The following is a 17,033-nucleotide window of genomic DNA, read 5'->3' on the forward strand; positions in this document are numbered from 1 at the left end:
CAGTAACTGTACTTCAGTATTATCATGTATCTCAAGAAACTAATTAAAATACTTTCCCAGAGGGCTGAGGGGAAGAACCAATCACCATTTCTTAAAATGAATTCTATGCAGAGAAACAGTGCTAATGTAATGTTAGGGATGATAAAACAAGCACAGGAAATGAATGTTAGGGTTGAAAGCTTATCCTTCAACTCCGCCTGCCCAAGTACTCCCTTATATTATGCCTTAAAACGTGATCTCTTTATACGATAAAATAAATTGCCCAAGAAGTACCAAAAATACTATAAATGGGAACTTACACCAGCCTTGCATAGTGGTCACCATAAAAAGTTTACATAAAAGGTTACCTGTAGTGACACAGGAATGTGCTATTTTCTACCCAGGAAAGAACAGTGCAGTAGTTATTGACATTTAAGAGCTACTACTGGGAAAATAACCACAGTAAAAGTTGTCTTATATTGCCTCCCCACTTCACTTTTAGGGAAGCTTTTCCCCTCCAAACCCAGCATCAAATTCAGGACTGGGGTTCACAACTGGAATCATGAATCCACAACTGACCATTGTATCTCTTCTCCACCTTTGTAATCTGATTGTCATCTGATTATCAGTAAAATTGACATAGTGCAGTTTTGTTGTGGGAGGTAGATGCTAACAAAGTAAGACTAATACTGTTTGCAGTGTTACGCAGAGATACTGCAAAACAAAATAGCAGTGGGGCTAGTCAAAATTAGAAGTGCAACCAGAATTCAAGGCAATTCTGTACTGCTTGTCCTTTAACCTTTCTTCTAGGTTTTTCTGGTCCCTGGAAATGATAACTATTTACCTCCTTGCTATGCAGTTTGATCCTATAACACAAAATGACCAGACAATGATTTGCTGTAAGGATAGTTCACGCTCCTTTTCCTCCTCCCTCCCCCCAAATTTACCTCTAACAACCATGGAAAACTTTAGTCCCAAAGGTTAGTGTTTTGACAAGTTATGATTGTGTGAAAACACAGGATTATAATGGAAACTGATTTGCAACCTTAATTATAGCAGTCACTAATGGCAACCACTATAATATATGATAATTACTTGGAGTAGGTTATGTTACAATACATAGGAGCTTTAAAAAAACAGATACCAAGGTTCACAGCATTTTTTTAAAACTATGCTGATGACTTGGTTTGCCTGAAACTAAGTTTTACATTATTAAAAGGGATAAATCCATTTAACTTAATCATACTTTACACACCAGCTTCGCACACAAAAATTAGATTTTAATACTGGAGGGGAAAAAAGGAAGAATAAAATGATTAGAAAATGAAAAATAATCTTACCAGACTACAAGGTTAGCATTATGAGTTTAAGCACACACACAAAAAAATTGGGAAATGCAAGAATTAAAGTTTTATATCAAAGTTTGAGCAAAATATATGTGCCCCTCCACAGGGTAATTTTCATTTCACGGGATATTATGCTTAGGCAGCGACTTCTAGGCTGGCCATCTTTCATTAGACTGAACAGGAGTGGCACAGACAAGTCCTTTGGGTGAGAATCCTACTCCTTCCCTTGTTTCCTCTGGGAACAAGGAGAAGACAAGAGAAAAGAAGGAAAAGACTAACAGGAGAGAAATACTTTGTATGCCACAGTTGAAAACTTTGTAACTGAAGATTTCATTTAGGAAGTATGTAAGATGTCCTGTTCCACAAAATAGCATTTGAAAACACTGCTCTGTGTGATGTTAAAAATTCATGCAACCATTCAGTGATGACAAAAATAGTATTTTTCTGGCCACCTTCCTTGGCTTTGGAAAAAAGCAAGAGCTAAGTGGAAATTTCTTTTCTGAGATTTGACGAGTGTTGGCCTATCTTTGCAGAAAGGCACCTGAAAGATTCTGAACAGGGAAAAAATACTGGCTACTCTTAAAACTCGAGTAAACAAAAATATTCTAATTATTTTTATATTGCAACAACAAAAAGTAATTACATTGCAACTAACTGTGAAAAATTTCAGCTCAAGAGGATCCCACTTGGGAATGTGCACTACCAGACCGGAATATATCAGGAAAACATTTATAACAAAATTTCAACTGTAACTATTTTTATGAGGATGCTAGAAATACTACATATTCTTGAGCTAGAATTGCTAAATGCAAAACACTTAAAAAAAAAAATGAAGCCACCTAATTTGGGGACTGTAAGCACAAAAATCAAAACAAAAATCTGGGAAGGATCAGTGCAAGGGAGTAAATACATTCACAAAGACGAAAAAACTTCTCCTTAACTTGTAAATCAAACAAATAGTTCACATTTTGAAATGTCGCTGGATCTCCAGGGGATTTTAGTTCATGAAGTTATTAATATTTGTCAGTACAAAACATACCAGCTCTTTTAAAGTAACACCTATAATTTAGGAACCGCATTTTCATCACAGAAGCCAGTTAGGCATTCATTGTCAGTACTTGAAGTAATTGTTGAAATACAAGTGACAGAAGTTCTACAGCTAGTTAATAAAAGCATAGACATTTGGGGGACTAGCAAGACCACAGATAATGAAAGATGGAATATTACTGAACCAAACAAATCTTTCCAGCTGATAGCAAACAACTGAAACTTTTTGTTTTTCTAAACTATGCCAACAACTACAACAAATGGTAAAAAACCCCAACCTTCTATGCTATGAATAATCAGATGTATTAGGATTTCCTATGGTAATATTCTGGAGTGCTGTTTTGCTTTAAGAAAATAAGTAGCATTGTTCAGCAATAGTAAAAGCATCCATGTCCTTCCATATAATCTTTTGATTGCCATTTCTGTGCCCCACTCAAGATAACCAAGGTAGCCATTTTATGTCAGCTGCATGATTTTCAATGGTTTAGTATACAAGCAGCCTTCTGTACTGCCTCAGAAAGTTTGCATCAAAATACAGTCCAGGATTACTTAAAGGTCAACAAACTACTTCCCAACTATGGTTTAGAGAAGCACAAACCAATGCTGCTGCCAACTGTGATAACTAGTTTCCCGCCTTTTGCCCAGTTCAATCACTGTACCATTACATTATTTTTCCCCAAAACAAGGCGTTACTACTATTCACAAGATACAGGGTACTACTATTCAACTTAGTGTCTCTTTTCTGAAAGATCGGTTTTGCACATTGCCTAAGAGCTACGTAAAATCTTTGGAACGTGTGAAAGTCACTTGCATTTCTGCTGGACAAAGTGACATACACCTTTGAGGACCAGCTGCAGTTCTGCACTCGGAGACACAAACAAGGATTAAAATTCCAATTAATGGGAAATAGTAAGAGAGACTGAAACATCAAAGAATTTCCTGGAAAACAAATTTCCTGATACCTTTATTAGTCTATAGGAAGCCCAATATAAAAATTCTTATTATACATTAATCAATTAACAAGGGCTGTATTCCCAAACCACATATACAAAATGATACTTCCATGCTTTTTAAAATCCATCAGTTTCCATGATTTTCTATACACATGAAAACAAAGCAAAGCTACAAACTGGTCACCATTTTTTCTGATGAACTGTAACCTTGCCCAGCCCTCTCATCATAATGAAGGCACTGCATCATCAATTAATTTTAGTCAATGATAGTGCCAATGACATAATTTCTCTGTCATTTTTATTTTCTTGGTGAAGCATTTCCCCATCTAGGAGCTGCATAAATCACTCGGAGAAATTGTGTCAAATGTTGGCTCACAACCATCACTTAGAAAATGCTGCTTGCTGTTCTAGGTTTGCCCTGTAGTACTGCATACAAAGGCCACAGGCTTTTATACTAAGATCTACTGGAGCAATAAAATGTGTGTATTAGGAACGGTGCACTTGCACTGTCTTAAAATATTTTCCTTCAGTAATTCCCCCTCCTCCCCTCTCTAGTGACAGTGAAACTTCACATAAGGACCCCATCTCTCCTGTTCTGGGGCCACCTGGTTACCCACCAGCTACTCATTCTTGAAGGATTATGAGTCCTTGATAGATTCCTGTTCATTTCCATGTTGAAAAGCAGTGAGACTAGCAAAAAGCTTGCACAAGGGCCAAGGATAAATTATACTTATGTGGTAAAAAAGGTAAACCTTTTCCAAAATGGCATCTAACACAACATTTGGGATGCCTTGTTCAGCACATTCAAAGACAGGAATACATCACATCCAAACCAAGATTCTGGATTCTTTTTCTCACCTTTACAAGGTTTTCTCCAATTAGATTTTTCAAAACAACTTTGTTATAACTGATCTAATACTTCAATTCAATTGTGTTCAGAGAATGTCCTCAAGGGATGCATCTTGTGTATCAGCACATCAGAATGAAAGGCCTAAGCTTGCATTCATTATGACTACTACTTGTTGTTGAAGAACCAGCAGTACAGTTGATGCTGTCCCCTAGACACATTTACCTTTAAAGGGAAGGTTTTCTCCTGGCAGAAAATAACATTGTTTTACAATTTCCCAGCCACCATGATATAAATTTCTTCACTTTCTTCTAGTGGCACAACAACTGCTCTTTCTTGAAGGTTACACTGCTAATTGAGGCCATCACGGCTTCTTTTACACTTTCGCTGTCTTCTCTAATCCTCTCTCACCTCTGTTTTGGAGTAACTGTACTGGGCTAAAACTGATCCAACTCCCCCGCTACGCATCTCCCGCATGTCATTAACACTTCTTCCAAAATCCTAGGGTTAAAACACAAGTTCCTAATCTAATCTGTCATTCACTGGTTGAAAACATTGATAGGGAACAGATTTAAGACAAAATGTAGGGAACAGATTTATAACAAACTGTTCTTAAAAGTTACTTCATTATCGTCTGTACTTTCTTTCTCATAGTAGCTATACATTAACTTAATTGCTATTTTCTCCCAACACTTTAATAATCTAAGTGCATTAACACATCAACTCACTTCAAACTTACACTAAAGCAGCAAAAGAAACTACCACCTCAACCATGTGTTACCATCTTCTCAGCTCTGTCACTATCACAGCTCATAGGATGCTCCCAGTCTGCTCCACAGCAAGCTTCCTTGAATCTTAGAAGATTTCTACAAAACCAGTCCAAAAAGTTGATATTCCCTCCTGCCCACTTCTGCCTATACGCCAAAGCTCACCTTCCCCTCAATTGCATCAATGCAGATTTGGTGTAAAACTGAGTAACAGAATTGACCTTTTTCAAAGCCTTTCTTTTCATACAGAATAAACCTAATTTCAGTCTCAATTCAATTCGCAGTGTCCCTATCACTTAATATATGATTTTGTTTCATTTCCTACTTATAGATCTTACAAACAGAAATTTGAAAGTCATTTAAACTAAGAAAACTACATCGTGTTAATTTCTAAAAATTTATTCTGCAGAGTGGCCTCAGAAAATATACATCTAATCTGACAGTACTAGAAAGTTACTCATGACACAAGCCAGAATAATTTAAAAATCTCTCTTGGCCCTTGATCCCAAAGACAATCACAGCCATAAGCAGTATATTTTTTCCTAAACCCATGACATTTTTGTTTTTAAAAAGTCTTTGTCTTCAAGAGATGATTTGTTAAATTACTGTTATAAGCCAGTAACATTGAAAAGTCTGTTAGAATTCTGAGCCATCTTCTTCTCCATTTCCTCATTAATGTTCTAATGAACCTAACTGGCTCCTAAATGCAGTTTTGAAGTGGCTTTCAACCCAAACCAACCTGACAAATGTGTTCCATGCATACAACGTGGTTAACAAAATAATGATTTTAAAATACCAAACCACTTTTTGTCCCACTAATACCATAACTCTCACTGGGGATCTCCCAAAATGTATTCTTTTAATTGTATCTGAATCAAAACATTGTTTAAATTGAAGAGTAATCTCCATTAGCTCTGCCTGGTCCTCATTTGGTTACGTTTTGAGATATTTATTTCAATAACCAAAATTACACTCAGAATAAGAATAATCTGGTTCAGAGCAAACCACAAAGTAGCTAATAGCTAGTAGCATCTTGACTGCATTTTCCACATCCTTCTAGATGTGAAACACTGGCTTCTCTTTGTTTTGAGGTGTTTTAAAAGTATAAACTGTAATCGAATGCATCCCTTTACTAACAAACAAATTAGCATTTAGTTAAATATTAGCTTCCTTGCAGAATACTCCACACCTTGGATCTTGCATATTTGCTTGCTAATTATTCCTAACTACATAAATAAGTTGGCTGATATCTTTAATAAATATGCCCCAAGGTTAAGGAACTCTGAGTATGTCTAATGATGTTTCAGCAAATAATATTTCACTCAAATTTAAAATCAAGTGAAGGACATTTCCATTTCTTCAGGCTGTAGAGCTTCATCAGTTCAGATCTATGGGTTTTTGCTTTTTATGGGGAAAGAAAAGGGGAGTTGAGCAGTACCTTGGGATAGCGGTCATGGGTTATTATACCAACATCTTCAAATATAAATCTACACAGTACTTTGCCTGAACTGATACACAACAAAATTGCTATATACTCATATGATTCAATTTCATGTTGCTTCAGGTTAAAACAAGCCACACTTTCATGTGTTTGAATACAATTCCCATGGCTGTAGTTTTCACAGTACATTTATGCATAGCCTAAATCACTCCTGTGCATAAAGATGAATGGAAAATAGGGGTGTTGGAGATAAATAATAAAACACCTTCTTTCCTTTTTTTTCTTAGAGCACACAGATTTTCACCTTCGAATACAACATTAAAAAAAAAAAAAGAATCCATATTGCCATTCATTCTCCACAAAAATTACCTTTTTAATTCAGCTAAAAGAAAGAAAAAACACTACTGAAAGTGGATTCTAATAAATTATTATACAGAAATTCTTCCTAGACAACTGTGGTAATGTATGGGAAAATGTGTGTGTATAAAAGGTTGTTAAAAGAAAGGGAAAATCATCCTTCCAACGACTTGTATAGAAGCCATTGATTTCTTCTCCATTTTCAATCTGCTGTTAAGTTTCAAAAGAAGCGTACCACTTAAGTGGGAAGGGACAACACAACATTTATTTCTAGCATCTCTGAATTTATTTTGCTTATTTTTAACACTATGCTATAAGCACAACTCCAAACTTGGCATGCAGTCTAAATTTGGTCAGTACAGGCATGCGCTCTAAGTCAGACTTCGGTTGGCCCTGCATAAATCCTCGAAATCACAGTATAAGGAGAATCTTTTCTTTGCTAACAAACACCATCACCCATAACAAAAAAATTTATGCAACTGAGTGGACATGTTAGGTGCCAGGATCTGTAGAAGAAAAGGGGTAGCTGTGCTCTTTTGTCACCACCAGTTGAAAATAAAAGTAGACAAGGCAAAGAAAAGATACACTCTAAGACAAAGATATGAACTCTACCAGTGATCCAGAAAGTGCTGTCATTATCTCAACACAGCAGCAGGGAAGAACATTAGGACTTTTAGCTGATATGGAACTAATCTGTACCCTATTACTCTGAATGAAGCTGTAAATTTTGAGAAGCATTTGACCACTGTGTAAATGATGGATGCTAAAGCAGGGAACCAGTCACACTGCCTCCATACGCTTTGCGCAAGGACATCGCTACATATGAGGCAAGGTTCTGCTTATGTCTGCAAATCCAAAGAAATTACCACAGTACCACTATACATGCCCTTTTTTTTTTTTTTAAATTTCTACAACAGTAACTCAATAACTCACACATGCCACTGATTTTTATTTGATTTTTTAAAGTAGATTCAAGCAAAAACTAACTCATCTGCAAATAACTTGAGTTCTTCAAATACACCAACTCCAAACAATGCTACTTTTGGATTCATGCTATTTGTGAATTTAGCAGTTAAAACTTGTGTCAGTTCATAGGACTCATGGCACGCGCATGACAGCATAGAGCCCTGCCTAAACAACCAGGTGGCAATGGTTCACGTCCTCTGCTCCTGTCCAGCTGTCTAATCAACAACACGGAAATTCACCAAGAGTCAATAAACTGAACCATATCTGCCCTGCTGGCAAGTAACCTACAGCTTTCGCTGCATGCACCAAGTTCCTTGCAAGATTTGCTCTGGAGAGTGACAATGACAAATTGATGCAACATGCCAGCAGTACTGAACACTTTTTGATCACCCATCCTTATTTCCTGATATTATTCACTGAGGATATTAATTTATAATTATAATAATTACTATTTTGTAGATGGATATGACTGGAAAACAGATTAAGCACTCAAAGGCTTCTGGGCCTAAAATATATAAAACTGAAAAGGTAAACATCAATGTTAAATGGGTTTCCATTGTGAATCTATGTAACTATAGACTAGTCTTCACTTAAGCGATTTGCTTCTTGTGTATACATCAACCCTCATCAAAGCCAGAAAGACCCTTACCGTACAATTTCATTAGCTCCCTAATTTAATGAATTTACTATTTTCTCATAAGGTTCAAAATCTGTAGCGATATCTGGATTCTCAGGTCTCTCGTGTTTAAAATTTTCTGTTATCTGCCTTTGAGGATCCTTCTGACGGCGATGCCATTATGTAATACATGCCTCTGTAATCTTATAATTAGGCAATGGATGCATTATACATGTTTCAAGGTAAAGTAGAATGTTTCGTAAGTGAATAGCAGTACAGATTTCACATCTTCACAAAGAGGGTCTAGCAATTACACAAGCATTTTCAGAGCGGGGACACCTCTTTGTTACCAAATCTGCTGCATAGTTCCTCTGTGGTGCTGAACAAATCTTTCTTGCAACCTCAACTCTGGGTCTTGAAGATGAAGACAGCAGCACTTCCCTTTTTTTTTTTTTTTTTTTATGTGGCAAACAATGCACTGAAATCAGTAATGGGTACCCAGCTGCATGTTGGGATGAGAAGTTACTATGGGTCATGACTGCAGTTAAGTAATGAGCAAAATATAAAAAGAAACTAAGAAGCAAGTTTCCTTCCCCCAAAATCCATTTTGGAGCATGTATTATATGAATGCTCTGTTTAGAAGCACAGTTTTATATACCAAATTATTGGGATTTTATTTGCATTAGAAGCATTTCATGTTGCAGTTACTTCACTTAAGATTTTCATGTTTCTTTTCCTTTCACCCTTCCAGCCAGAAGCTTCTGCTTAAAATCTTTCAAAAGATGGAAAGTCGAATGTGGTACTTCAGTGCTTGCTAGAGAATGATTGCAAAAGGTCCTAGCTTTCATCTTTCTCAGTTTCTTTATTTGCCAAGCTATGTGCAAGCAATTTTACTTCATCTATTATTATTCATATAATGGAGGATGGGTGCAGCTCTTTCATAGTCCCTCCAGTTCTTTCAATTATTACCTTGGGTAATAGGTTTACCTTTACATCACCATATACGAGAGGGATAAAACATTAGTGCCTCCAATCAGAGGCACTTTCATAGCAGAAGGGGCATTTTCAACTGCTACCTTCTACAAGCAACAACTTTTGAAAGATCTTAAAGACATCTTTGTACTCAATTTTTATTTTATTTTTTGCACCCAATTTTATTTCAGTTTTTAACCACTATGATTTAGTGACCTACATACATTCTCAAAGCATGAACACAGACCAGGACAAAACGAAGTACAAGTTACCTGGTAGTTCTGAATATGCTCTCAAGCGCAATCCCATTGCCTAATTTTACATTGGTGCTTGTGAGCATTCTTTCTAGTGACTTCTGTGGGAGCTGTAAATAAACCTTTCTAAAAGAAGACTCAGTAAAGTTGAACATTATTTTTTCTAGTAAGACTACATACAATACACATTTTGACTCAAGTCTGTAAACTTGTTCCTTTGTTGAGGAGCATTTTCATTCTTAAAAAAAAAAAAAATCTAATGCATTACCCTTCGTCAAAATGGTGGAACAGAACTGCAAAAGGACGAATTTCTGGTCTGGTCATGCAGTAGCTTTAAAATTCTGCCTTAAGAAGTCCCCTAAATGAATTCTTATCCATTCTTATCCTGCATTAATAACTGTTTGATTTTCCTTACACTCCATTAGAGGAGTACACACATTTTATGTTACATTAAAATATTACATTAAGATGATAATAAAAATCAACAATACAAAAACTAAGACCTATCTAGAGCATTTCAGGGAAAGGAAATCACCACCACCAAAAAGCTATCTTGAAACTATATATGAAATTAATCATTTTCTATTAATGGTGTACACAATCTGATCCAAAACCCCCCCGCAAATCTATGATTAAAGACATCCTAATGGTAAGTCTCTAAGTTACTCCATCAACACTTGAATTTGAAAAAAAAACAACAGATAAAGAATGAGTGCCACAAAGAATTAAAAGGAAAAAGAAAAGCTTCTTTGGTTTTCTCTGAGGCTTAAGAACTTTGTGAATTTTTCCTTGAATGCTCATTAAAACATGACTCGGTTTTCAACTGCAATAACCCTTCGATCTTCCACCCACAAATACTTTCCCAGTATTGAAAGAACCATTTACCTTCTGCTTTGCCCACCCTGCAAGATTTTCTGCACAGCAGTGATGGGTAGAAGACCATAACTGTACTACGCTTCAAGCATTTATAAAGATCTACTGCAACACTTTGATTGCCTGTGTTAGCCATTGTCAATGAAGAAATACGTAACTTGTCTTAGGGAAGTTAGCCTTTGTCCAGTGTAGTTTTGCCATCATTTATATTCTATACAAAAATGACTTCCGTTATTGCTGTTTTGCCATATTTTTATGACATATAAAACTTGTGCAGCTATTCTTTCTGCTCATTTTTACAAACACTCCCTCTTTTCCTCAGCTAAGATTTCAACATAATGGATAGAATGGCCTTTAAGAAAAAAAAAAATAAACCCTTTCTTCAGCTTCAATAAAAAGGGTACTTGCAATTAGATGCTACAGGAGGCACACCATTGTCCCCATCACTGCAGCTCCTCTGCAGAACTTACTCCCTGATGTTTGTGTTTAAGAAACAAAAGCAAGAAACAGAGATGGTACAGATGGGCTAAGGCTAAAAAGCTGACCTGTATGTCACCCCATCCCTTCTTACCCAGATCCATGCTTTTTGAGGCTTTCAGATTAATTGATTCAGACTGCTTGGCTGGTGTCAAAGATCTGAAGTTGATGTGCTGATCTGTTAAATGCACGGCTGAATTTATGACAGGGCTGCAGGAAAAAAAAAAAAAAAAAAGGAAAAAAGAGACATGTAAAATATTTAGGCACCAGTTCAAAACGCAAGTCAACTAATTAAAGCATGCACAAATATACATGTGTTTCTTCCTCCAGTTGCTTACAGACATGCATTTTAAAATCAGTTATTGATCCTCAACTTTCTTTTGAGACTTAACACCTCCAGTCACTTGTTTTTCATCACAGATGCAAATATAAATGTAAATGCTTAGTGATAATTGCTTTTAAACAATTCATACTTTATTTAGCAGAAGAAAAGAGGAACATACCAGTACCTGCTATTTTTTTTTTTTTTTTTTTTTTCCATTTTGACAGTTCTATTTAACCACTGCATTTCCAAATAACACGCTACAGAAAGTTGGAAAAATACTGCCAATGTAACTGGCTCAATTCTGCTTCATCTGCTAATATAAAGTTACTTTACAGCCTTGTACCACTTCTGCAGAGGCTGGAGCGTGGAGGTCTTATGGAGGGTGCCATAACACTCTGAAGAATTCCAAGGTACCGTGGTTTGGTTTTGTTGTTTTTGTTTTGTTTTTTAATTATTTTACTTCAAGTTAGGCAAATATCTAAACATTTCAAAATTCCACCTGAGTGAAACTCAAAGTAACTTTCACCTGTGAGGAGTCAAAACACCTCACTGCAATGCATCTAAAATCTTCCGTGTCTCTCTTCAATTAGAAACACAATTTTTTTTTTAATAGTCTAAAAGCAAAAAGCAGTTCCAAAATTAAAAATGTTTATTTCCAAACTGTTCAATCAAAAGGTTTGGTTTTACAGTGTCAAAACACTTTTCCCATTTTTTTGCTGAAACACAATTTCAGCAAAATCAGCATGACTTGACACAGTAACTCAATTTCAACAGAACTTAAGTTCCAAATGGAAAACCAATAAAACACTGGAAAAAAGTCAGGGTGGGAGAAAGGGCCTGTAAATGCATCATCATTGTAATACATCATTGTCATTTAAGAGCATGTCTTTGCTCCTAGCTTGTTGAAAAATTAGGCAAAGATTCTAGCAAACAACTGCAGTTGAGAATTTAATGCAGAGTTCCATTAGTCTATGCAGAGTTTTGTTTGTTTACCACATCATACACACCTGCCTGGGAGACCAGAAATTGTGAAATTACTCTATGTTAGCAAAAAAAAAAAACCAACACCAAAACAAAAAAAACCCAAAAAAACAACAACCAGCTACAAGAGCCTTCATTCTATGAAGAATTCAAGGTATCTGTAATAAAAAAATATCTATTCTTCGATACTACATGCAACCAGTCATTTAAAGGGTAGTTTTTAATCACATCCATGCACTCAAGGACAGAAGTATGGCTAAGTATTTAGTTGAAATGAATACTTTCCTAATATCATTGCAATAAAACAGTTGCATGACTATCAAAACTGAATACACGCAAAATGAGTAAACAGTGTTCAACATTGAATTTTCAGCACCAGAAGTATGATAGGTTGAAATGATGCTTTGATTTGAATCCTGTACTACTTGAGACAGACAAAGTATATGCCATCATGAACTTCAATATGTTAATACTTTTTTTCTGCACTTCCAAACTTCCGTATTTCCTAAGGAAATTAAAGCTTGTAGCTGCCATCAAGCATGCCAGCCTTTACAAAAAGTATTCTTAAAATATCTGAAAAATCTACCCAATGCATTTACAACTGGTAAAGTGTCCATTAATTTTTCCACTACACATTTCAATGTTCAAACTTGCTGAAGCTTCATTTTGTAACCTCAAGAATGTCTTTGGCTGATGTGCTGCATAAGAAGATTTGGTTTCTTACAAACTGAATTTGGCTAGGACTTTTCAAGCTTTAAGAGACTTCAGGCACTGCATCTACACATAGCAGCCATTGGTATAGTTTTAAATTAACTTTATTTTTTAATTGGGATTATGTTTTGGGATTCTTTTTGTTTTACTGAACACATACTGGGTATTGTGATCCATGTATCACGTATAGCAGGCGTACTGCAGCTTATGAACAACTGAAATGAACAATGCACCAAATGCTAAAATAACATTCCCAGTTTATATTAAAGGATCATACAGGTGACTAAAAACTGCGGTACAAATTTTTACAAAAGTGATTTTTAAAATCAATTAGAACCGCTATCACAACCACTAATGAGCAATTAGGGCTGTAACTATTAAGAATAGCCAAAGTCTGACCTATGATTATAATCCTCATTCAGCAGATCCTCACTGGGATGTGGTGGGAGAGGTGGAGGTGTTTCGTTTTCACCATTGCCACGATCAGACACTGGCAACTCTGAAATAAAATTTAAAAAGGGGTTAAATAAGCCGCAGAAACAAGTACATTACACCAGTTCACTGATCAATGACTGGACTGGAAGGCCTCAAGCAATGCTGAAGTGAGTCACAAATTATTCAAATCCCTGAACTAACTAAACTAGAATTAAAATCACACCAAGCAGAAAATATACCCCTTGGGATTTCCTGAAGAGCTGATTTTCAGATTTGCATACGCATAATTAAAGATAAATATAGGGAAACTTTGTGCTTATAGTGAAGTTGAGCGCAAGGCACAAATTGCTTTACTCCATTTGAGTGGATTTTTGCTTCTACAGAGCTGCATTCTAACTGATTGTAGGTTCATGCTTTCATTCCTTTTGATGGGGAGCATTTACCACCTTTCACGTACAGAAGAGAACCACATTCTCAGCAAAGAGTTCGGAAGAAGAAAAATTTCTGTTAGCCCATGGCAAGAGAAGAGGCATTTCTGAATTACAGTCTTCATTTTCCTACCATTACAGTAATTCCTTCTTTACCTTTACAAAAGGCATTCAGCTCACACCAGAAAATTACTTTGGACCAAGAAAAACACGAACTACTCAATTAAACTATTCAGTGGTTTGCTAAGCAACAACACTTACATACCTGCAGTATTTAATATGACTGCTGTGCCCGCTGGAGGTCAGTTCATTATTGTCCTGTAAATTCACCTCTCAATCTAAAGGTTTAATCTTATAAAAAGTCCCTACATTTTTCAACGTAGAACATATCTTCACCCCTCCGAAACTTAACAGGAAACATGGAGACATAGTAATTCTTGGGTTTCAATGGCAGGTAAGCAATTTAACAATACTGACATACTGCACCTTCATGTGACCTGTTCTGTTGCATTGAACGTTGCTAGTCTTTTTGCACAATCTTGCGTGAAAGTACTAATCTAACTTGAGAGAAAATGGGTTTAAAAGGAGTGGAGCAAGGCAGACAGCAATAGATGATATTTATTAGATAAGAGCACTGAGATAGTTCCCTAAAAGCAAACAAACCAACCAATCAACCCCAACAAAACCACATTATTAGCTCAAGAATCCTATAAAACTACTGGCTGGATAGCCTCCTAAAGATCAGAAAGATAATAAATAGTTCAAACCCTGTATCTCAGGAAAAGTGAGAACGTCATCAGAAGAAACTGGAGGTAAGCAGATAAGGAGAAAACTTCTAACGAGACCTTAAAAAATACCGATTGCCAGTCTGACACAGAAAACAGGTATGCTACCTAACATATATGTACACTGGCTTCTTGCATTATGATCACATTCTTTCAGGTTGCAATTTAAGGACAGGAAACAGATGAGGAGTAAAGGGCAAGTCCTCACAGTAAAAAGAATTTAGAACAAAGGGAAACTCGTACTGTTCAATGTAATTAAATGATTTGAAAGATGAATCAGAAGACGAAAAAATTTACTCATGTAAAACCACTCAGAACTACCAAAAATAAGCAGACTATGAAGCTCTGCAAAAAGATTGCAGGATATTAAGTAAGTAGTAAATGCAGGTGAAATTCCCTGTCAGTGACTGCAAAGTGATACACATGGGAGTAGGGGAAAACTCTTGACACATACACAAAGGCTATTACTTTAGCAATTACTGCTCAGGAACAAGACAACAGGAGTGCACTGGATCTTTCTTTGACTATATGCTTAGTGAAGTCAAAAGGAAACAAAAGGACATTCAGAGCTTTAAGAAAAGTTCAAACACTCCATCTAGAACTCAGAGTTTATGGTGTGCCTAGTTTTTAAATAACATCTAAGGTTTCATTCTTCCCATCTGAAAAAGGATGCAATGTAATTCAGAAACATATTGAAAAGGTGGCAAGGGTAGTTGGACACATGTAGAAATGTTCCTACAAGGAACACGGACTTGGATTCTTTGGTTTAGAATAAGAAGCAATAAAAGAGGATACAAGAGGAGTCTATGAAATTGTAAAAGCTATGCATAAGGTGAAAAGGAAGCTCTCACTGTCTCATACACAGTAACTAGAAGGCACCCAGAGTAACTATCAAGTAGCACACCTAGGACAAACACAAAGTAGTATTTTTTCCTGTGCAATTAAATCATGGAACTCATTGCTATAAGGATGCTTTGGAAACCAAATTTTTAAAAAAATATTAAGAAATGGACTAAACATTAGAGAGGTATCAATGGCACAATGGTCCGGACAGAACCTCTGATTTAGGAAGTCCCTAAACCACTGACTACCCAAAGCAGAAAACAGATGCCTGATGGAAGGGGTGGGGGCAGATCACACCACACCCTACACTGTGCCTTACCCTCTTTGAGCAGCATCCGACAGCCATAGCTGGAAAGGTTGAGCATATCATGTAGTTATATTAACTACGATTCACAGTAATTGATACATCATTTCTCAAAGGCTGTTTGGTGATGGGTTACCACTGGCATGTTTCTTGCAGTACACAAATGGTACACACAGAAAAATGTCAGACTTCCCGAGCGACTCGGAAATGATCACAAGGGACTACAGCTCCCTGCAAAACAGGAGCAGGAGCAAAAGAGTGAGAAAATTTCACCTAAGAGGCAGTCACTTGCTCCATGGTCAAGACCCCAGGAAATGATCTTAACAGATCCAGAGAGATCAGAGGAACAGCTAAGCCACTAAAAAAATGTACTGAATTTTCAGAGATTAAACAGTTTAGGAGAGTAAATGATTGAGTCTGTCTATAAGATACATGTAGCGTTTACAAGAAAAATTTAAACATTAATTTAAAATTTCACTTCTTTATTTTATATCTTGACATTACCACACATGTATGAAAACAGAGATACTTGTACAACCACGAGGACTCGGCAGTCTATGGTAGTAGAGAGAGTTTATGATTATTCTACTACTTAACCAGAGAGATGACAGCATTCCCCCTACAACCGTTTATAATGTAGGGTTATAAGAAATATATAAGAACCTCTAATGAAACACATTCCAGTAATCTTTCAACACCAGAAATGTAAAGCTGCTGGCACTGAAGCATCAATTCGCAAAGAGGTTGTTCTAAAAACCACTGAATCTGTGCAACAGCTTGGCAGCAAAAGAAGTGAGGACCCGAAGGCAGCAAGTATTATTCATGCAAAAATAGAACAAACAATGGCATTTCAATATTGGATCAGTATCCCCTCCCCCTTTATTTAAATATCCACAGGCAAGACAAAATGTAATGTTTTGGCTATAACCACTTTTCCCCAGACATTAGTTTATCTTGCTCATGTATAATGAAAAAGACTCTTAAAACAAGACAGCAATATTAGCAGGCCAAGCTTCAGTGTATTTTTGCTGAGCTTTTATAAGAATTTTACTGGTAGGAGCAGTGAATGATACTGGAAATAACTTATTAGAAAACATCAATTGAGAAAATGACATTATATTGAACGTAATACAGCTCCTGTCATTAAATTCTTACATTAAATCCTGTATTATGTTAAAAATCTCCTCTTTTATTATTCTTTGTAAAAATGTACCAACCGTACTTCTACATAACAAGATCTGGTTAGTACACCATAAGAATGTACAAGGGACTGTTCCTGCCTGTCACAAGCAGCTCGCGATATCTGTGACTCACATCCTTAAACAG

General features: G+C 36.3%; 1 protein-coding gene across 1 annotated transcript in view; it reads right to left on the bottom strand.

The window, feature by feature from the left end:
• Positions 1 to 17,033, bottom strand: part of PARD3B (par-3 family cell polarity regulator beta) — a gene marked incomplete at its 5' end in the record, with an annotated part of 288,181 nt that overhangs the window by 172,759 nt on the left and 98,389 nt on the right. The window contains 2 exons of the mRNA XM_082311454.1: positions 10,990 to 11,105; positions 13,312 to 13,411. Of these exons, the coding sequence (XP_082167580.1) occupies positions 10,990 to 11,105; positions 13,312 to 13,411 (216 nt within the window). The remainder of the gene's footprint in view (positions 1 to 10,989; positions 11,106 to 13,311; positions 13,412 to 17,033) is intronic.

The sequence above is a fragment of the Platalea leucorodia genome (genome assembly GCF_965183815.1).
Source record: "Platalea leucorodia genome assembly, chromosome: 5".
NCBI lineage: Eukaryota > Metazoa > Chordata > Aves > Pelecaniformes > Threskiornithidae > Platalea > Platalea leucorodia.